The sequence below is a fragment of the Plectropomus leopardus genome, chromosome 5, assembly GCF_026936395.1.
Source record: "Plectropomus leopardus strain MGB_pleo_1.0 chromosome 5, ASM2693639v1, whole genome shotgun sequence".
Lineage (NCBI taxonomy): Eukaryota > Metazoa > Chordata > Actinopteri > Perciformes > Serranidae > Plectropomus > Plectropomus leopardus.
The window spans coordinates 26,600,037-26,622,164 of record NC_142180.1 but is presented as its reverse complement, the minus strand read 5'-3'; the positions used below and the strand labels follow the sequence as shown (position 1 = coordinate 26,622,164).

Genomic DNA, 22,128 nt, shown 5'->3' with positions numbered 1-22,128 from the left:
ATACCCACATAAAATAATACTTAAGTCACGGTTTCATAAGCAACAGATTTTATTGGTTTAGTTAAACTATACATTTGAGGCATGTCTTATTTGATCAGACAATGTGTTTGAGAAAATATTTTTAACATTTAAGTGGAAATTACATAGCTAAGGAAACAAGTGAATTAAAAAAATGTAAAAATTTTATTTTCTGACAGCTCTGCAGTAATGAGATGATACACTTTTTGTCATTCAAAAAACAGAAAATAAGAGTTATGGATACCCTGTAGTGGGAGCATGTAGAGACCCAACCACATACTTGAGTAGGTACAATTACTGGCAGCAGTTTTCACTGAGAATTTAGTACAAAGCCAAAGAAACCTATTTACAGGCCTGTGGACAATCCAGAGTAACCAGAACATTGCTTGTAAAAAGAAAAATTTGATGATGAATTTTTCAAATGTTTTGAGCACTGCAAAATCCAAAACTATCTTGATGGTTAGATACTGTTAAGATAGCAGGAAAAAAATGTAACAGTTTGAGGTTTTCAGATAAGGTGATGAACTGCCCTCGGGCCCCAGAAGATCCAGGCACACTAGCACACTAACATTTTAGTTAGAGGGTATGAACCACAAAATACAATAAAAACTGACATGATAAGAGACTTTGAGTGCTCCTATTGTATCTCCTAATTTTGTGGTATTGTGGCGAGGAAGTTATCTGTGTCAAAATTTAGTTTTCAGACCATATTAATTTAAATTTTTCTGCATCGGGTACTTTCACTTTTAATAGTTAACCCCTAAAACCAAATTTGTTTATTTTCTGTTTTAAAAACATGGGGAGAAGCAAATGAGCAACTTTACGAGACAAAGCCCAGAAATTAGCAAGTAGTACTGTTACATTACATATGTTTTGCTTTTATTGTCCTTTTCTGTTTGGTGCTGTTTTTAGATTTATTCTTTAAATGCTTCAGTAGTATGTGTATTGTCCTGTTCACAATTTGTTTCTGTTCACATTGTATGTTAGCAGGTCTAAAAAAAGATCATTTTAAAAACATGAAAAAAACACATGATGCATCTGGACTAATCTTTTTTTCTATTAACTGAAAACTAAGAGAACATTTAAGAAAATGTTGCTGCACGAGACCCATTGTTTCAGGTTTGTGCTTATATAATGCATTTTTTTTTAACGCATGTGTTTGCTCAAAATTGCTACACAGCTATTCTTGGGTTAAGGCAACATTCCAGTATAGAAAAACTGCACAGGCTGCACAGGGAGATGCAAAAAGGGGGGTTATTATAGAGGCCCATCTGCTCCTTTTTGCCCTGGGCCACCATGGCAAATGAATGCAGCTGTGTTTCAAGCCATCACATACATTTAATATTATAATTTAATGTATTTCTGCCAATTAGGGATTACTAAATATTCTGTATGTTTTAGCATGGCCGGTTATAGCCATGCGCAAGAGCATTGCATTCCCCGCCCAAATGCTCCACCTGCCCCACTAACGCCAAACATAAGCGTCTTTAATCCCAAAAAATTCTCACTTTGAGTGCTTGTTGTCATTAAAGTAGGAAGACTGAACTTGCCCATATATGTTTCTAGGATTTTAGGACATTTCTAGGATTTTAGAACATTTCTAGGATTTTAGGATATTTCTGGGATTTTAGGACATTTCTAGGATTTTACGAGTGTCCAGAACTTTAGGACATTTCTCAGACTTGAGGACATTTTTAGTATTTCAGGACATTTCTAGGATTTTCAGAATTTTTTTTAGGATTTTGGGATGTTTTTCTGACTTGAGAACGTTTTTAGGATTTTGGAACATTTCTAGGATTTTAGGATGATTCTTGGACTTTAGGATGTTTCTAGGATTTTTAGGACGTTTCTTGAATTATAAGACATTAGAGTCTTTGCTCTGACCTCTATTGCTCTATTTTGATGCTGTTTTATGCACTCTGGGACACCCTACGGGGGGCCAGATTTATCCTGAGTATCACATGCCATTTGTGCATAAAAAGGCACAAAACTTAGCTTGTTTATCAAAAAGCTTTGGATAAAAACATGAAACAGTTCTGCATACGCGCCCAAAGAATAACTCACAATACCCACCACCATCTCTTAATGCAGCCCCATTCAAAGCAGGGTAGAAGTGGGCCTGTTTTTTTAGACATACAAAAGCTGTATTGCCTGAGGATGGGAACATCTGGCCTGTAAATGCTGCAGCAGACAGGCGGTGTGTCTGTGCTTCACCCAGCAGGGGGCGCTGTGCACCAACATTAGACTGCATTAGAGTACGCTATCTAAACTCGGGAAAGTGATTTCTTGGAAGTGGCTGGTGCAGATTTGAAGCTCTGTTTAGCGTCAAGAGTGCTCCTTTGCTTGTTTATGCTTGTTTTTTTCATTTCGCGAACTTATTTGTGGACGATTTTGACACACTTCGCTCCGTTATCTGCTGTGACAGTAGTAACAATCAGCCTCGACGTGGACGTGGTCAGTTGGCGTGTCCCGACTTGGAGTGACGGCTGTGCAGTCCTATGATTCCTCCGAAACATTTCTGCGCTGGCCCCTTTTTATAACAAACTGTATCGCCAACTTTAGGTATATCGTGACCTATTTTCACCTTCGTTGAAAGTTGAAGACACCCGGGGTTCAAGATGTCGGTAGCGGGCTTGAAGAAGCAGTTTTATAAAGCCAGCCAGGTTTGCAAAACTTTTTCTTTTTAGCTAGCAACTGTCATGTAGCAGCTAGCCTCGTTTAGCATTGTTAGCCAACTAGCGGTTTATAGTTGGCTAACGATTAATTTTAACTGTTAATGTAGCTGTTGCTGTGTTGTCTAGCTGGATGCCAACATCAGAAACGCTTTGTGTCAGTGTGTAAAATGTCACGGTTATTTTTAGTTGGCACTTTGTGTTCTTTTACAGCTAGCGTTAAAGTGGACATGTTTTGCATTAACGTTAGTTGAACTAACTAACTTATGCTAATGCTAAGTAACGTTGGTACGCTGTTAGCGGTTTGCAGGTATTTTGATTTGTTTTGGGGTTTTTTTAAAGATTTTTTTTTTATATAATCGGCAGTACACCAATTCTGATTCAGTAGGTTTACATCCCGTGGTAAACATTAGCTCTGTTTGCCCCAGGGACTCTCCGGGTGAGTCATAGATCTTAGAGTAAAAACAACAATTCACAAAAATGTCGTGCATTACAAACCAGCTAAGTGCTGACACATTAAAGTAAAGAGTATAGTTTAACTAAAGAGAGACCCATCCCTTTTTGAGGCAGTCAACATATTTCAGACATGCCTCTTTGCAGTGAAGACCCAGTTACCTATTTTTTAGCTGTGCTTTTCCTTTTGTTTAGTGAGACAGATCAAATATTAAGGGCAGTTGAGGGGAGAGATCAAACATACCAATGTGTTACAAATGCCATTTCCTTCATGAACATACAAAAGTGTTATTGTCTTTTGTTGTCTGAACCTTGGTGTGAATGTTTTTAATTTTGCCAGCTCTCTCAGTCATGGGCGGGGACGGTTAAAAAGATTTTTTTGAGTCTCTTTTCTTCCTACCCCTGCTGATCTAAGCAGGAAAGACATTTGGTTTCTGCCCCAGCTTCCTTTCAGGAACCGACTCAGATCCCAGTTGGTTTGGTTGTGAGGAAAAAATAACACAATTTAGAAGCTGTCAAGTCAGGTCTGTTGGTACTGACTGTAATGAAAGTGAATATTAAAGGTGTATGAGTGATTTTAAGTGGATTAGTGTATGAGAAAGTGGCCTAAGGAATGATGCGGAGAAGGAGGTGGAAAGAGAGTCCTTCCCCTTTATTTGACTGCAATGCAGTTGCTTTTCTTGCCAAAACTCCATGAGAGTCAATAACACTTGACATAGCTCAGATTTTCTTTGCTGGAAGCATGCAGGAAGTTGGCTGTGGAAATGATATGTGCCCTGTAGCTCACACATCCTTGTTTTTCTCTTTTACTGCCTTTCCTTCCCTGTTTTTCTAAGAATTACTCTCCACACTAAATCTTAAAAACTCGAAATGTGTGACTCAAAGGACAGCAAAAGCACAAACAACATCGCACTCATAGAAGTTATTAGTGTGACAATGTGAATGATTGTATGAATGATTGTAAAGGCAGAAGACAGATTTTGACAGTGTCCAAAAGGCATTTTTAAAAATATGTGTGCAGTTTGTCAAGTTTATTTATGAACTGATATAGTTGTAAGTAGGGTTAGGTGGAAAAATTGTTACAGCATAGCATATCACAATACTTTTACTGGCATTATTGTATCGAGATGCAAGAGATGTATCAATTTTTTGTTTATTACACAAAGAAGACTTTTCAAAGCTCTATAGATAAGCCTCACTGTTGATATCCTAGCCCAAATAAACGCCTGTGCAGAGGTGTGCAGTTATATTTTCACCAGAAAATAATATACACCTGCCAGAATATCAATTATATACTTTCAGTATTGATTTCTCTGGGTTATTTTTACCTCTCTTTTAAACTTTTAACAATAATGGGAAGAAGCATCAAATCTGTAATTTGTAAGAAGATGTAACCCATCTTTCATCACAACAGTTAGGAGGCTGAAACTGTAGTAATGCAGTGCTGACGTTACAAATTACCCGCCAGGAGTGTGTTCTTACAGTCTTTCTGCATTGGCACCCCTGCTGTGCTGATGGGCCGGCTCTATTGAAGTGAATGAGAGGACTGTATTTTTTTTAAAGCTGGTCTGAACGTGGCCTTACTGCCTAACATGTTGATTTATTAGGTGTTAAAACACAGTTCAACCAAGAGAGATTAGTTTCAAGATATATTAATTAAAAAAAAAAAAATAGATCGGTAAATAAAGGTAGATTAGAGTTTGGTGCAGACTTCATCAGGGTTTAATCCTTGTTTATTGGAGTGATAGTCTGCAATGTAATCCCCACCTGGGAAATCATAACTTTTAATCTAGATTGAGCGATAATGCAAGCGCTGATGAAAAACTGCAGTGATTTTGCAGGCTTACTAATATTGATTTACTGGAAATAACCTGGAGAAAGTTGCATTTTGATTTTTAAATGCTTGGAGGTGGGAGTTATTTGAAATCACTAGTGCCAAGAGACATAGCTAAGTGAAGTAAGAATGAAGGAAACTATTTTTTTGAAAAAGAGTCACATTCCCTATCGAACACTTGCTAAGGTCTATATATCTATCTTAAGTATTACCAGACAGGCCTCTGAATCTGATAACAGTAACATGATTTCTTTTTAAAATGTGGTTTTCTCACATACTTTTGTGGCCGAGCTCGCTTTGTATATCTAGCTGTATCTATCTAGGTAGACACAATGTATCTATCAAGATAAACACAGTGTTGTATCTGTAAAACAAGATTTATTTTTCCCCTTATAATGCTGCACTTACATGTTTTATTACAAATAATGGCTTTGACAGAAACATGTTATGTTACGGAGAATAGAAGAGTTTGTTGTGTTGCAGATAAAACTAACTGCTGTCTACCAGCTGACTTTTCTAATGCTACTTTAGGACACAATAGGGATCCAAATTAGGGTGCCACGTTACCTCTTTCTCTTGCTCCTCATTTGGTATTTAGGCCTCTGTAAAAGTCGACTCTCTGCGTCTTGCAATCTTCAAGTCATCTGAAACCAAACAAGATGTTAACTTAGCCTTTGTGAGTAGCATTTAACCGACTACTAGTAGCTTAAATACCCAGTCATTATGATAAAAAGGATACCTGTTATAGACTGATCCCTCTGCGTGTTTATACCAAAACTTCCCAATGATAACCTTTTGTGGATGTTTTTGGGCCTTACTCCTTTGAGCCTGTGTGCATGTAAATAATAATGTTACACTGACATGAGGACTTGATGTTTTCATCAGCAAAAGAAAAAAAATAAAACATGGCAAACAAATCACTTTGCTGCTTCCCAAAATCAGAAAAGACTGAGATCTGGAGTTTAACGACTTACTACAAAAAGAGTGATAAAACTTGTCATGAACTGAATTCAGCTTCCCCCGTCTTTTAAGGCAGACAAGTGTGTCAGAAAAAGATAAGATAGCAAAGATTCAGGACCGCAGACTGCCTACTTAACTTGAAGGTCGGGAGTCAAAGTAGACTGAGAGTTGAAGCTGTATCTTTTCTTGTGACCTGATTCCCCCAAGGCCCCCTGTCATGTGCTTTCCGCGTACTGCAGAGATTCAGCAGTACTTGAAGATCCCAGACTGTTCAGGAAAAGTGTGTCAGCTGCTGCTCAGAAAAGAGTATCCATCATGCATTTCATTTTCTGTTGGTTAGAACAGGTAATCTGGAGAATCAGTACTGCCACGAAATAAACAATGCTTAACTATTATTTAATGTTTATACTCACAGCTTAACCTTTGTGACTACATATTGAACTCTACTGTTAACTCACCAATCATAATAGTCTTGAAATAAGAATTTCCCTTGGACCCAGAAAGTTTTGGTAATTCCAGTAATCACAAACAGCAGTTTGAGTCACGTAGGAAATGACTCAAACTGCTGTCACTCCATCACAGATGAGTGAATTTGGCTGAGGAGGGGAAAAGTTATGTTAATCTCTCAACTAAAGGGTTTAATATGTCTAATAAACCAGTTGGGCTATGCCACTTGAAAAGATCATGTGAGAATAAAATTAAAATCTTGCAAATCTTTGCAGTATTTCATTAACTGTCCAGACTGTTTTAAGTGCTCTGGCTGTTATTACTGTAACCAAAATAATTAAACATAAACACCCTTGTACACCCTTGTTCAAAACTTAAATGCACAAAAATAAGATCTGTTAATTAAGTCCTGATGTGACACGCATTTTAATACAACAATAGTGTTGTGAAGATTTTTGCTATAAGCCCAAAGTAAAAGTGTTAATTTTGGTTTCTTTTTGGCTTTGCAGAAGCAAGTCTGCAAGTCCCTCTGGAACCATAGACTGTTGTTGCCAGCCATTTTTAATATCTTCCTAGTGGAGATGGGGGTTGTTTTTCAGCCCATTCCACTTAAAAGCAACTCAGATTTGGATCCGTGTACTTCAAGGTTTTAAGTATCTTTAAGTCACAGCAGTACAGGCTCATTACAAAGCCAGAAAAAACAGTGTAGTTCATTTTCCAGTGGTCTGTGACTCACTCTTGTCTCTGAAAAGGCACAAATCCTGCTCACAATTTAAGGAATTAGCTAAGAAATGTGTACAAAAACACATTTTTTACATGCATAGTGAAGGGACCTTTTATATTTCTTAGACTTGTCTGAGACCTAAAAACATGTTGAGAGATCTCACATGTGCTTTCAATCAACATGTTTGAGTCTTACTTAGGTTGTAGCATGTTGTCTTTATTGAACTAAATGCAACAGAGTAGGCTTGTCCAACATTTCTTCATCCTGCAAAGTGTAAACAAAGGGGATTGCATAACACTGCTCATGTTGTTGTTGTTTTTTGCTGCACTTTTGTTATCTATTATTCTAGATTCCTGTGTTTAAGTCACCTGATGAGATGGGTTAAAGGTTTACTGCAACACACATAGCCCACATCTGCTATGTGAAACGTTCATTTTTACATTTTCCACACAGAGCAGGCGTGTGAATGTGTAATTTAGAGATGAGCACATGCTTGTTTCTCCACTCTAATGAAAATCTTATGAGCAGCATTAATTAATTAGCGCTCTTTCTGTCTTTCCTCCTCTTTTCTCCTCTCTCTCCCGCTCTTTCTGTCTCTGTCTCTCTCTCCCTCTAGATGGTAAGTGAGAAAGTTGGAGGTGCTGAAGGAACCAAACTAGACGATGACTTCAGAGACTTGGAACGGGTAAGAGGCTTCTTTGTGTGGTCTTAAGAGAGAAACATCCTTGGCTGAAGCTGTAGGCCTGATTGGTTTTACACTCAGTAAACAAATATGCTGCTGTTTCCGTTCCAAATGTTGTAGCCACTGTAAGTGTTTAGGATATAGGGGGATATATTGGCAGAAATATAATATATATATTTTCCATAACTATGTTGTTATTAGTATCACTTGAAAATACAAATGGTTGTGTTTTTATTACCTCAAAAATAGCAGTTTATATCTATATACAGAGCGGGCCCTCTTCAGTGGAGTCCTCCATGTTGTTCTACAGTGGCCCGAATGGTCATATCAAACACTGGCTCCAGAAAGAGCCTTTTTTAGTTTTTGCATTTTTTGTTTTGGCCATGATAGTTCTCATACATGCTTGGTGTGTTTTAGTGAGTAGCAATCTGCAACCTTACTGCCAGATGCCATTAAATCCTGCTTGCTAGACCTTTAAGTAATTAAGTAAAAAAGTATTATTTTGAACAAAAAAGCCAAAATTCACTGTTTACAGCTTCTAATAGGGGATTGTTTGCTGGTTTTCTCCATCTTTTATGATAAAATTGAATGTCTTTGGATTTTCAGGTTGGTCAGAAAAACAGGCAAAATATAGATGTCACATTGGGCTCTTGGAAAACTTTAAGGGCATTTTTCCATTATCTTCTGACATTTCATTGCATAGTTTATGTTTTGCATTACACCCTACCTCAGAAATGAAAAGGGATTCTTTAATTTGATATAGAACAGAGGAGAAAATGAAGTATTTTATACTTCATATATTTTATTATTATTAATATTATTATTAATAATAATAATTATTATTATTAATAATAATTATTATTATTAATATTATTTTTCACTTTATATATTTTGTTAGAAATGTTGAAATAATAAATTTACTATATATTTAAAAAATTAACTTTAACTATTTGAGTGAACCTAATTAAAATAAAATGTAGTTGTTAACACAAAGTTTAATCACACACCTCATTTGGCTGTCAGTGTTTTATTTTCGTTGTGTGGTTACAGTAAATCTGTTGTACCTTTACTTACTGTATGTGTGCTTGCTGTGTTTTGTAGAAAGTAGATGTGACCAGTAAAGCCGTGGTGGAGGTAATCTCCAAAACATCAGAGTACCTTCAGCCTAACCCAGGTGAGAAGAAACCCTGTTTTCATTCATTTATTTAAAAACTTTTAATTCTACGATGACATTCATTTCAACTTTCCTCCTTAGCATCACGGGCCAAATTGTCCATGTTGAACACCATGTCTAAGATCCGCGGTCAGGTGAAGAACCCAGGCTACCCTCAGGCCGAGGGGCTGCTTGGGGAATGTATGAGCAAGTATGGACGGGACCTTGGAGAGGACACTAACTTTGGTGAGATATGTGTGTTTGTGTAGCGACAGTAAACTTCTAGCACAGGAATGCTGGGTTTGTTATGATGGGTTATCGGGTGTGCATGGTTGTGTACTTGTGGTATTCTGACTGATAGATTGCACCCGAATGCTTTTACTGTTTTAAGTATTGTATTTGTGTCTCTGTGTGTTTTTTGGATCTGTTACTTTATGTGTGGTCTGATGTTGATATGATTCTTTGGTACAACACTATAAATCTAATATATCACCAAGCTATTAATCTCTGTCTGTGTGGCTCAGGCGGAGCGCTGGTGGATGTCGGAGAGGCCATGAAGAGATTGGCAGAAGTCAAAGACTCTTTAGATATCGATGTCAAACAGAACTTCATTGATCCATTGCAAGGGCTCTGTGACAAGGACCTCAGAGAGATACAGGTACATAAACAACATCATTCCTTCATATTCAGGGTTCCCACTGTCATGGAAAACCTGGAAAAGTCAGAGAATTCAAAGTTTCCCACAGAATGACAATGTATGTGTAGAAGCCGACGACAATTAATCATTGTCATCAATCCGTATCATTCTGTCTCCTCACTCTCAAATCGTATGTTTGTTTTAGTTAGTTAATGCTTTCCATGACTTCCTTTTTCCTCTGCAGCAGTAGGTCACTCACAGGGTGGATAATTGATATGTAGATCCCTTCACACCCAATCGGATCAAATCTATGGCTGTTTGCAGATGTTCGTAAATGAAAAGCAAAGTTTTAGACCCAGCAGAATGAACATTTAAGTTTCACTCCCAGTGCGGCTGATGCTATGCCGCCTCTTCCCCAGTTGCACGTAAATAACCAAACAGTATATAGTCCAATAGTGCTCCTAGTTAAGAGTCCAGCTCCAAAAATCTATTTGTGGCATCAGATGATTTAGTTGTGGTGGCCTGTCACAAATAAATGAATGTGTGGGATGCCCTGGAATTTCTAAATCAAAATTTCCAGGCTTGTAAAAGTCAAATCATTTGAAAAGGTTATTGAAAGTTTGGAAGGTCATTGAATTTAGTTGTGTGTAATGAATTTGTCACAGTAATCTCCTGTAATAACCTTTGACGTAATGTAACATATTAGTAAATTTATTTTCTGTAGCTGTTGACGTAATGTAGCTTGATGTGTGGCGACGTTTTGTGTACCATCATGTAGGTTTCTTCATTTTGTCCTCGTAATCCATCTCTCCCGTCACGTATGCCAGCTATTTGAAATTATGTTTGAAGAGAGTTTGAATCTGATATGTTTTTTTAAAAATGCAGTGGTGAGTGGGGGAAGAAACAAAAGAAATGTCATGAGTCCTTAAAAAGTCATGGAAAAGTTATCAAATTTTGTCCATGATGATGTTTGGGAACCTTGCAAATTGTCAAATTGAATTTAAACAAGATAGTAATAAACTCTGTGTCTCCTCATAAACTAACTATTTCTCTTAACCACCTCAGCATCACCTGAAGAAGCTGGAAGGCCGTCGCTTGGACTATGACTACAAGAAAAAGCGTCAGGGTAAGATCCCAGACGAGGAGCTTCGACAGGCCTTGGAGAAGTTTCACGAGTCAAAGGAAGTGGCCGAGACGAGCATGTACAACCTGCTGGAGACTGACGTGAGGACCTATTTATTACTGTTCACAGCATGGTGTGGGTGTCTGTTCTCTGGTGCATAATTTGTAAGCCTGTTCCTGTTTCTGTGGAGTCCATCTTTAAAATAAAAAGGATAACTACATCCAAAAGGCAGGGGCTCTTTAGTCGCCCCTTTCCTCAGCTATAATAGTAGCTTCTGATGGGTTAAAGCCATTTGTACCTAACACAGCATTTGTTACGTTTTAAACACTTTGAACACAAAGAAAAGAGAACATTTACAAAGCTCTAATATACAGTTTAAAAATGTCTTTGCAGCAGCACTATACTTAAGTATAAATTATTGCTTCTATGTCCTTGCAGCAATATAACCCCCCCCCAATAATGTGTATTCATGAAAACATTTCAGAGGATAACTAAGTTATTTACAGCCTGAGCCTTCTGGTGATATTGCCGCTGCTGCATCATGTGAAACATTTTATCAGTTGTGTCATTGCTGAGCGAGACTGAGCTTTTCTTTTCTGCTGTTCAATACACACCTACAGAACAAACACACGCCAATAGTTACACCTGTAAAAGTGTTTAGCCAAAACTCACACTGGAGATAAACATGTCTTTAAATAGCTGCAGTTAACATTTAATAACTGTTTGGATTTTGGGTTTCGGAATTAGAGCATTTGTTTGCCCTGTCCATAACTGCAGGTGTGCACACCTCTAGGTAAAGAAGAACAAGAGGACAAAACAGCTCAGAGCATGTATCTGACTGTGTGCAGGACTAAATGAAATTGTGTGTTTTGGTATACTACAGAACTGCAATCGAGGGTTTAGTTTTGATATTAAAGGACTGGTTGACATTGTGAATATGACCAGTCATACCTGAAGGAAGTCCATCTGTTCCACATTTCCTGTAATTTCTTTAGTTCCAGCCTCTTTTTATGTTGTTCCCCATGACTATTGAAATACTATGTATCAGTAAAGTTGAGTGTGACAGCTCACTTTTGATCTCGGAAATAGTACTTTGACAAAATGATCTAAACTGAAGGTCCACTAACTAGCATGAGAAAAGTTGGAATGATCCAGAAAAAAAGTGGACCATGAGTTAAGATTATTTTGTCAAACAAATATAAATTATTTATCAAACATTAACTCCATGTTAATGTGTCTCCAAGGTGCAGTAAATACCCACATGCTGTCACTGGAGCTTTTATGAGGTGTTATTTATTATTTAAGGGGCGGCTCAGAGGTAGAGCGTGTCGTTCGCTAATCGAAGGGTCAGCAGTTCAATCCCCAGCGCTCCTCCAGTCAACATGTTGCAGTATCCTTGGGCAAGATACTGGACCTCAAATTGCTCCTGATGCTGCGTCATTGGAGTGTGAGTGCGTGTGAATGGTTACTGAGTAGCAGGTGGCACCTTGTACTATAGCCTCGGCCACCAGTGTGTGAATGTGTGCGTGAATGGGTGAATGTGTGACATGTAATGAAAATGCTTTGATTGGTCAAAAAGACTAGAAAAGCGCTATACAAAAACAGTCCATTTACGATATATCAAAAATTTAAAGTGTTTGTCCATTGGAATGAAAAATACAGTAACTTAAGCTAAGTGACGTTGATCATCATCTGTACCTTATGTATTTGTGTGTGCTTGTGTGTGTATGTATGTGTGTGCAGATAGAGCAGGTGAGCCAGCTCTCATCGCTGGTGGAGTCCCAGCTGCAGTACCACAGACAGGCTGTGCAGGTGCTGGAGGAGCTGTCTGACAAACTCAGAGACAGGTGCAGTATGAGACCCGACACACAAAAATACCAACACACTGTATGGAGCCTCTGACAGTGCAGCTTTCTGCTTTGAGCAGAGATGCTCGAAGTTTGGTTACTGATTGCCATTTTAGCGGAGCCAGCAAATGACTGAGGGCTGCGCAGGAAAAATGCAGTTGTGATTCATCAACAGAAGTTATTAACTTAAGCTTACAGCACTAGCATTGATATCAAAATCTAATTCCCACGACATTCATGAGGTGCCACTATTTGCCATGCAACCAGTAATGTCCACTTTCCACAAGTTGCCATCTCTAACCTGACAAACGCTTCTCAGGTGGATGCAGTTTGCTGCAGTCGCTTATTAGCATGTTGAATGCAAGCTATAAAAAGTGAAGTTAGTGAAATAGATGTGATTGATTTTAAATAAAATGCAACCATTACATGTCATGTTCGGGGGCTGGACTAAGAGATCGTTTATATGGCAACGGTTCTTGCATGTAAGGTAAAACGCAAACTGAAACCGGGTTCCAGAGTGTTATCTTTTGAAAACACAACCCCTTCTGCCGTTGTGTAAACTGGCAATGCGCAGATCCTGTGAGAGCAGTGACGTCGCAGCTGCACTTGGCACATGGTGTTCTTTTATGGTGTGTCATTACAAAATTGCAGCGCCAAGTTCTGTCCTGGCATGCATACTACAGTGTTTTCATTTTTTTTCCGTTTACACAAGGATCATTTTCACAATGTTACCATATAAACCAGATTTTTTTTAAAAACACAAAGGAAAGACTTTCCGTTTTTGGTAGTGCCGTTCTCCTTCATATGTGGCCTAAATGTTTCTGAGAGCCACCAATGGCCCCATTTTGAGCAACACTGGTTTAAAACTTTCCTAGTTCAGTCACAGTAACTTACAACATCATTTTGGATTCATTGTGGAGGTTTGGAAATGCAAAATGTATCTTTTTGTATAGGATGAATGATGCTCAGAATAGACCAAGACGTGAATACACACCTAAACCCAAACCTATCTTTGACTTCGGAGATGACAACCATTCAAACGGCGGCTACTCAACTTCAATGGCCCCTCCACCTTCACGCAACTCAGGTAAGAAACAGCTGAAGGGCTCCAAAAACACATTTCTGATTATTTTTTTTTTTTACCATGAACGCTTCAGTAAACTAAGTTAGAACTAACAATCAGTGTCAAAATGATGAAGAGGTTGACTGTACTGTTTGCACCAGACAAACAAAGAACAAAATAAACTCCCTCTCAGGCATGATTTGTGGAAAAGAGCTGCCATACAGCAATAAAACATCCAGCTGTTTCTACACACACACACACAGAGGATGGACTAAGCCAGAGTAGCGTGCCTGCATTGAACACACTCCTTAGAAATCTAACAGAAACTAAACTGGAAAAAACTCTCCACATTGCCAACATCATTGCTCAAGACCTGCAAACAATCAGTGCCACTGAGCACAAATATGTAAAACAAATTCTCTTTTTCTGTAGTGTTATTAAGGCTGTATAAATGGTGGTGAGCACTAAATGTTTGACTCTAAAAAGTATTCAGACCATGAGAAAATGGATGTTTGTTTATGCACTGGTGTGTGTGTGTGTGTGTGTGTGTGTGTGTGTGTGTGTGTGTGTGTGTGTGTGTGTGTGTGTGTGTGTGTGTGTGTGTGTGTGTGTGTGTGTGTGTGTGTGTGTGTGTGTGTGTGTGTGTGTGTGTGTGTGTCCTGTCATCTGGCCGGCCTTTCTCCAACTGACCTTGTTCCTCTTTCCTGTGATGTCATCAGAGCCATTTTTTCACTTGGCCACATTGTCCTTTCGGAAACCCAGATTGTGTGAGTCATAGATTGTGTGGGTCGTCACAATTCTTGTGGTGTTGAAATGATCCAGTATGCTTGCACAGCTTCTGGTGTGAAATGTAGGAAGTGGGATATTAGTTGCTTCTCACAGATTTGACTCATAAATGGTGGTTTATGGTGCACGTATACTTTAACCGCATGTACGTTGTTTTCTATGAGATCCACGTCCTGTAGACAACTGCAGACTGACTCACTGAAAGTCTCTAACACCTCTGCAACCACTGACTCAGTCCACAGTTAAACATGCAAATTTTTAACAAATTTGAAAAGAACAGTCAGAAGCTAATTTATTTGAGGAACAAGTGAAAACTTCAAAACCACACTTTTTTCATAATTCTTTATGAATAAATATTTCTGGCATTATTATGACTATATTAATAAGTTATGAAACCAAGGCTCTGATCAATGTCATGAGTATTAAATGTCCAGTGTGTACGTTCTAGTGGCATCCAGCAGTTAGGTTGCAGAACTGAAACTTCCTCTATGTGCCGAGCTCGTAGTGGAAATACAGACCCAAACAAAAACACGAACGGCCCTATGTAGAGACAGTGTTTGACGTGTCCGTTCTAGGATACTATAGTGAAAAAATGATGGACTCTGTGGTAGACGACCTGCTCCATATGTAGATATAAATTGCTCAATCTAGGGTAACGAAAACACAACAATTCTTATTTTCAGGTAATACTTGTTATTATAATAATAAAAAGAAGAAGATTTTTTTTATTTATATAACACCTTTAAAACCAGATGTTTACACAGTGTTTTGACAGACAAAGCAAAGGCAGTAACTCAGGGAATAATAAACAAACGTCAACAAATATACCAAACAGAGAAAGATCTAGAGAAGTCAAACGAAAAGGCAAGAACAAAATGCGAAGACAAAAGTTCAACAAGAATAAAACAAATAAAAGGAATAGAAGTGATGAAACAGGCAGATCTTGAAAGGCATTTTAAGTACCAATTTAATAAAGTTTTTTAAAATATCAGAATAAAAGCAATAATACATGATAAAAACTAATATAAAAAGTAAGAGGATGGCATCACATCAGTGGGGATGAAACAGAGATAAGCAAACAGATGAAAAAGACGTAGATGAGCAAGTAAATGAATCAAAAAATAAAAAGATTGGAAGAATGGGGCATCAGAGAGATAAAGAACAAATAAAATAGGCTAAGAGCAGCAATATGAATAGAGGAAGAGAGACAAAAATAAACAAATAAATAAAGGTGACATCAAAAAAAAGCAAGTCTGTAAAAGTGAGTTTTAAGAAGTACTTTAAAAGATGTCACTGATTCTGCGAGTAATAAATGAGTGCAAACATAATTATGAATATTTTATCTAATTTCTGCCAGTAGATGCTCCTGAATCCTACACACTGGACCCTTAAATAAAATGAAAGAAACAAGCAGCTGGTGCTAGAATTTTAGTGTTGATTTTTATATGTAGTGGTATTTTAATTATAATAAGGTTACCTGTAAGCTGCCTCATCGAGCAATATTGTTTTTGAACAACACAAAGTTGAAATTGGCGAGTTCTGTGTGGACAGTATAGGGCAGATGGAGTTTTTATCACCATACTTTTATTACAGACTAATGTCTTTGTTTTGACAGTTTTTACGTCCCACTGCCATATTTCATAGATGTAGAACATCATTTGTCATCTTTGTTTTTTTTGTGTCCATGTGAAAAATAATTTTTAACCCCTTAATTTTAGGACCATACAGAGTAGAACTGATTCGACTTTGGAGTAGCTTCCTGCATATAGCACATACTTATATTGAAGTCAATGTTATTGATCTGGTACTCACTTTGAGCTGCTATTTTGCTATTATTATAGTTTTATAATAATGTATCACAGGAGAATGTGAAAGTGGTAGCTCGTAGAAATGAACCTATTGAGAATTATCATTTGAATCTGCAGCTCCCTCGACTGCTGAGATGACTACTGAGTTTCGTCTCGTTGTTAAGCTGTCCGGCCCGCAGCTTATTAGTTTTGGTTCAATCTTACTGTTCTCATACGGTTGTTTTCGGCTGCAGCAGGCAGCTGTCATCACAGAATATGCTCTAATTACCCATGAGATATTACCTGCACTGCACCAAACAGCACACAGACGAAGTTAATAATAGAAAAGAAGAGCCAGAAATTTCCCTCAGGAGTTGGTATTGTTGACAACCTAAAATTAATGATAATGTTTCCCCCATAACTGCTGTAAACAGATGTTTAACAATAGGTTTGCCAGTTTATAGTATATTTTCAATATTTTCCCATTAATACATTAATTCACCTTTGTTCTGACAATTTATCAAAGGAGACAAAATAACAAACAGCAGAGAATGCCATTATCTTTGAAGCAATTAAATCAACATCATCAGCACTGATGGAAAAGTGGGTCATATAAGCTTACATGCTGGTTACAAGCATTTGTCAATTTGTCAAACTGCTCATTAGACTCCTTTCACTGTGAGAAATTGCCACTAACTTTGATTTCTTATAATATAACCTTAAGTTGCCTCAAAGTTGGTTTTATTTGATTGTTGACATTATTTTTTCTGCGTCTGCAAACTCATACAGTATAGGAGTGTACATAGAGAATGAATGACCCAAGCTTTCCCCGTCTCTAGCCTGCGCAGCAGTCTGTGGTGCAAACTTGATACAATGAGAAAATTGTTAGGCGACAAAAAAGCCTAGTTTGTCTCGCATGTGGAGCCCCTCTCTCCTCTGCTGATCTTTGTGACGTCACAGAGAGAGGGATAGATGGAGGAAACGATGGACACATGGGGTGGGAGGAGGACCGTCACACAGAAAGCTGGTGTCAGAGGATGTTGTGGTTGCAACTTGTCAGCACTCTTGAGTGTGTTTGCAATGCTAAGATGAAGTTGATCTGACTGCACCACATGCTAATGTTGTACTAACATCGTATGTATAAACTACAGTTTAGATAACATGCTTAAGCTGTGCAGTGTGAGGACCTTCACTTGAAACCGGTGCTGCTGTGGGCCCTCGCTGTGTCTGCAGCATCTTGATTATTTTCCTCATTGTCCCCTCATCTTCCACTTTCTTTCTCTCCGTACATGTGTCCTCTCAGCCCCGGAGCAGCCGAGCTGTAAGGCGCTGTACGACTTTGAGCCAGAGAATGAGGGAGAGCTGGGCTTCCGCGAGGGCGATATCATCACCCTGACCAATCAGATCGACGAGAACTGGTACGAGGGCATGCTGAACAGCCAGTCGGGATTCTTCCCTCTCAACTATGTCGAGGTCCTCGTCCCGTTGCCACACTAATATAAAGAGAGCGAGAGAGTTAAGGAGGAGACTGATGGAGAGGAGGAGGAGAGAGTAAGTAGAATTAGTAGAGAGGGAGGAAAGCGAAGCCAAGGGATGGTCTGCAGAATATTCATTTTCACCTTCAGCTCCAACGTCAACATCACAGACGAGCACTTTTTGTCATCTGGAGTTCTGGAGAAGATGGTCACATTTCAAAGTCCCATTCCACCCAAAGGTAAAAGGATCTGAGATGGACACAACATGTCATCACCTGTTATCTGGCAGTCAGAAACATTTCCTGAGGACTAACTGATGACACATTTCTAAGCAATATTTTTCTTTAACCACAACTTACTGATAATTTGTATTAAATCTGGTGATTATTTTGGGGTGACACATTCATATCATCCTTCTTGTGAATGCAGTCTGTTTAAAACTCAGGTTTTCAGGCTGGAGAGGCCAAAACAAAACCTCATAGTAAATGTCAACTAACTTGACTGACTATCATGTCATTTCAAAACTGAAAACTTTGTCCCCTCAGGACTGGAGCTCATCTCTTGATGCCACCTGCTGGCCAGACTGAGAATTACGTTCATCTAAACTAAAATGGAATTGCGCTCGACTAGAAATGTAGTTTGTATCTAAATGGAAAAAAATACTGCAATTGCATTTTTAATGACAAATGAGCAAAAATTAGCTTCAGATTTGTGATTTGGACCGTTTTCATGTTTGGGCCTATTTGTAATGCTCTTTTTAAAGATCTCTGCAAAAGCTGTGCACTGATAGCTTCAGGAGACAACAGGCCTGATTTAGTGATGTCCCTATTTTGTTTCAGTATTTGATTTACGTTAGTCTCTATGTGCTACAGTAGCTTTAAAGTAGAACTGCTTACTGAATATGTGAGAAAGTGTAATTGCACCTTGGTCCTCAGATGAGATTGATGTGTGTGTGTGTGACAGACTTAATCCACCATCACACACAGACCCAAAGTTAAATGCAGAAATTGCACCTTTTTGTCACTCGAAGCAGGTGTGTGTTTTTCGTGTAGACATGCAGAATGATTAGTTTAGTAGTTGTCTTCTAGTTTGTTCGATAGAGGAGACAGAGCCAAAAAGTCTTTATGAAATGCAATAGAAACATATCACCTGGTGCGCCTGTTTGTCACACTGCTAACTATTCTGTAACATAGCCATATATTCATTTAGTTTTGGGCCTGTTTGTCTCTAGCATGTTTCGCCTTTTACTTTTGATCCATTTGAGGTGCCTGTTAACTTCATGCCTGAATAGATGACGCTGCTGGCAGCGACTCAGTCTTTCATTTTCATCACTAAGTGTCCCACTATTTCTGCCTGCCCTCATGTCTTTGAGAATGTGAAACTTACTTTGACCCTGTGATTCTGATGAGTCACAACGGCTGTGATTCATTCATCAGTACGTTGGGCTGTTGTAGACAGGTGTCGATCCTGTTTCGTTAATCTGTTCAGACAAGGCCGGTTCTTGTTCTGGATTTAGCGACAGTCCACACCTGCAGATGGAGTTTAATCCAACATACACTGTAAAGTATGAGGGAAAGACCTGGAGTGAAAGGGAAAACATCAAGGGAAAAATCAATGTAAGCTGTTGTCCATTTTGACAAATTTGGAGTTTGTTACCAAACATGGATCCTTACCAAACGTATCGTCAGTTCAGCTGATTTTGAATTGTCTAAGGGAGAAAAAAAGTTTAAATTGTGATGAAAAATGTATGCTGCAGGATCTTTCTGCTACATTTCCCCTCATGTTATCTGTGTTTGTCCATCACTCCACGTCACCAAACACTTCCTCCACTCCTGAGTTTGGTCCTTGTCTAATATGTTTACATCTCTGATCTTACTACATTTCAATGCTTGTATCAAGTTCAGGGCAAAGTTAAAGGGCTGTAGGAGGTGCTGTCTGGATCACACTGTTATAAAAAGAAGTCTTTGCTAGCTTTGTTTCAGTGCCTTTGGAAGAGAAAGGAGGGAAAGTACCGCAACTAATCCAGCAACCAAAACCTAACCTATCTACTTAAGAATATGGTCAAGAATTTCTTTTCTACTTTTGGTTTTTATTTCTAGCCATTGGCACTTTTCCTGTGTAAAGATAAAATGCATGTGTGCATGTTTCTGCACATTTCTGACACTACAGACAGTTTCCTGGATGTGTTGTTTAGACTAATGTGAGGTTTATCAGCAGACCACCAGCAGAAACTGTTTTTTATGTAGATTTTAATCCATGTTTGAAAAAAAAGTCCCACTGATTTCTTTTTTTTTAAAGGGCTATGTATTTGTTTAATCAGTCTTAAATGCTCTTTGGAACAGCATTAAATCATTCTGGCTCTCTATAGTATTATTTTTTATATACAAGACCTTAAAACATTTAAATTAATCTTTGCATGTAGTCCTATATTACACCTTGTACATGTATGTCTTTAGATTTAAGTTGCCTTTTTACTTTTGGTATGAGTACAGAATTTAACCGCAATATTTTGTCTTTTATTATTGTATGTGCTTCTTTCTCGTCCCCCACCCCACTTCTTACAATAAATAAAAACAAAAAATGTGTTATTGTTGCGCCTCAATAGCAAGGTCTTCTAACATAATTATGTCTGGTTATTCAAAAAAGTTGAAAAGGTAGCAAATTTCAAGTCAAGGAGGACAAAATACTCACATTTCACTTATTTATTTGGCTCACATCACGATAAGCAAACACCCACTGAAATTTGGGTTTAGCACTCAAATGCAGGATTAAAAAAAACGTATACAAAAGTAATCCCTCTCTGTCATTACCTATGACCCATTGGAAGTGTGGGGTAGTTTATGTATCTGCGAAAAACTCTGTATTTTCCTAATTTCTTCTTATTTTGCTGTTTTCAGGATGTTCCTGGGCACTGCATGCAGGTGAGGTTGGGACTTTATAAAAGAGGTAGCAACCAGGTGTAAGAACGTAAGCAGCACGCCTCCAGAGAAATCTACGAAAATTGCAGACCCTATTTTTTAAGTATTCAAGGAAAATATTACTCAAGTAAAAGATAGTAAGTATAATCAAAAACTTGTACTTAAAGTGTTAAAAGTAGAAGTATCCAGTCCAGAAAAATTTTAAAAAATGAATATTCAAAATAAATTTAAAAACTACTGAAATGTTTATAATAGTTAATAGTTATTTAATATTCTGTCAACTGTCTCATTGATTAATGGACTTAATGTTTCAGCTGTACCTGTATTAGCTGTTGGATAGTTACATTTATGACAAAACATCATATTTTATAAAATTAACTTTTGTTTTTATGCAAATATTTTCATTTGTAAAGTTACAAGTAACATAAGCTTTCATATAAATGTAAAAAACTAAAAAGTGCAGTATTTTCCTCTGTAATGTGGTTGAGTAGAAGTATAAAGTGGCATGGAAAGTACAGTACTTGAGGAAATGTACTTAGTTACCTTCCACCACTGGTCCCAACTACATCTTATATTCAAAACTCTATCCTAAATATCCTTATTCAGTCACTTTGTCCCTGTCTCTTAAACATATTGTATTTTTAATGTTATCATTTTTCATGCAGTGTTCCTGAAAACAGGCCCAGCTGACAGACAGACATTCATGGCCCCCAGAGCAGGAATCCAAATGACTGGGACTTTTCCTCTAGGGGCTCCATAAGGCTTGAATTTGTGATAATGAGTGAGATTTCTTTGATTTGTTTATGATCAGATACCTGCAGCTACAAAGCTGTACTTTGTGTTTAGTGCTAATAACTAAGTGTTAGCATGGGAACAAGCAAGGTGAAGAATATTGCGACAGTATGTCTTCTAAACATCAGCGTGTTAAAATGTCATTGTCAGCATGTTATTATGCTGATGTTAGTACTTAACTGAAACGGACAGTTCACCCCAAAATCAAAAATAAGGAAGAGCTTATGTATCCACTCATGGATGAGAGGCCTGAGCTTGTGACAGCGTGATATGTAAACATTAATGGCATCCTCCTTTGCTGAGCTGTGATGTTAGCTAGCTCAGTGGTGCAAGGTCAGCTAGGAGAAGATGCACGCTAACTACTGTGCAGTGATGCAGTTGTAGTTTGATAGAAAGAAAATAGTTCCTACATGCAACAGTTCACAACAAGGTCTGAGGTTTATCTTACATAACTGACTCATTATTTCTGGAAAGAGACATTGCTGATTTTCAAATGTATTTTTTATCACCTTGAGCACCACAAACCAAATAACATCTAGTCCTATTATATTAGACTATGAGACAAGGCAGAAATCTCTACGGCCAATATCTCCAGCACTCTGCAACTCACATAAAAACAATCTAGACTGATAAATGGCACTAAAAGAGCAAAATATATGTTTTTAATGTTGGGATGAACTGTCTAAAAATCACTGTTGTGCCTTATAAAGTTGCTGTGCAGCAGACTTTCAGTGTTGTTTGAAAAAAAAAAAGTCAA

The 22,128-nt window shown here is 38.0% G+C and overlaps 1 protein-coding gene across 2 annotated transcripts; it reads left to right on the top strand.

Annotated features, from left to right (window-relative positions):
- Positions 1-2,279: 2,279 nt before the first annotated feature.
- Positions 2,280-20,247, top strand: sh3gl1b (SH3-domain GRB2-like 1b). Of its 2 annotated transcripts, XM_042481809.2 has the most exons (10): positions 2,280-2,681; positions 7,725-7,793; positions 8,892-8,964; positions 9,046-9,189; positions 9,468-9,601; positions 10,646-10,804; positions 12,447-12,550; positions 13,504-13,637; positions 14,333-14,380; positions 17,490-20,247. In XM_042481809.2, exons 1-10 carry the CDS (start codon positions 2,637-2,639, stop codon positions 17,681-17,683), a joined length of 1,104 nt encoding a protein of 367 aa, XP_042337743.1. In that variant the 5' UTR covers positions 2,280-2,636; the 3' UTR covers positions 17,684-20,247. The 2 variants fall into 2 exon arrangements, with proteins under 2 accessions (XP_042337743.1, XP_042337746.1); XM_042481812.2 differs by lacking the exon at positions 14,333-14,380 and having other exon boundaries at positions 2,282-2,681.
- Positions 20,248-22,128: the final 1,881 nt, after the last annotated feature.

Excerpts from the sequence above, each read along its gene's own strand:
- sh3gl1b (XM_042481809.2), top strand. The coding sequence starts at position 2,637 with ATGTCGGTAGCGGGCTTGAAGAAGCAGTTTTATAAAGCCAGCCAG. Across the intron at positions 2,682-7,724 it reads AGTTTTATAAAGCCAGCCAG|ATGGTAAGTGAGAAAGTTGG; the intron begins GTTTGCAAAACT and ends CTCTCCCTCTAG. Across the intron at positions 14,381-17,489 it reads CTTTCGGAAACCCAGATTGT|CCCCGGAGCAGCCGAGCTGT; the intron begins GTGAGTCATAGA and ends GTGTCCTCTCAG.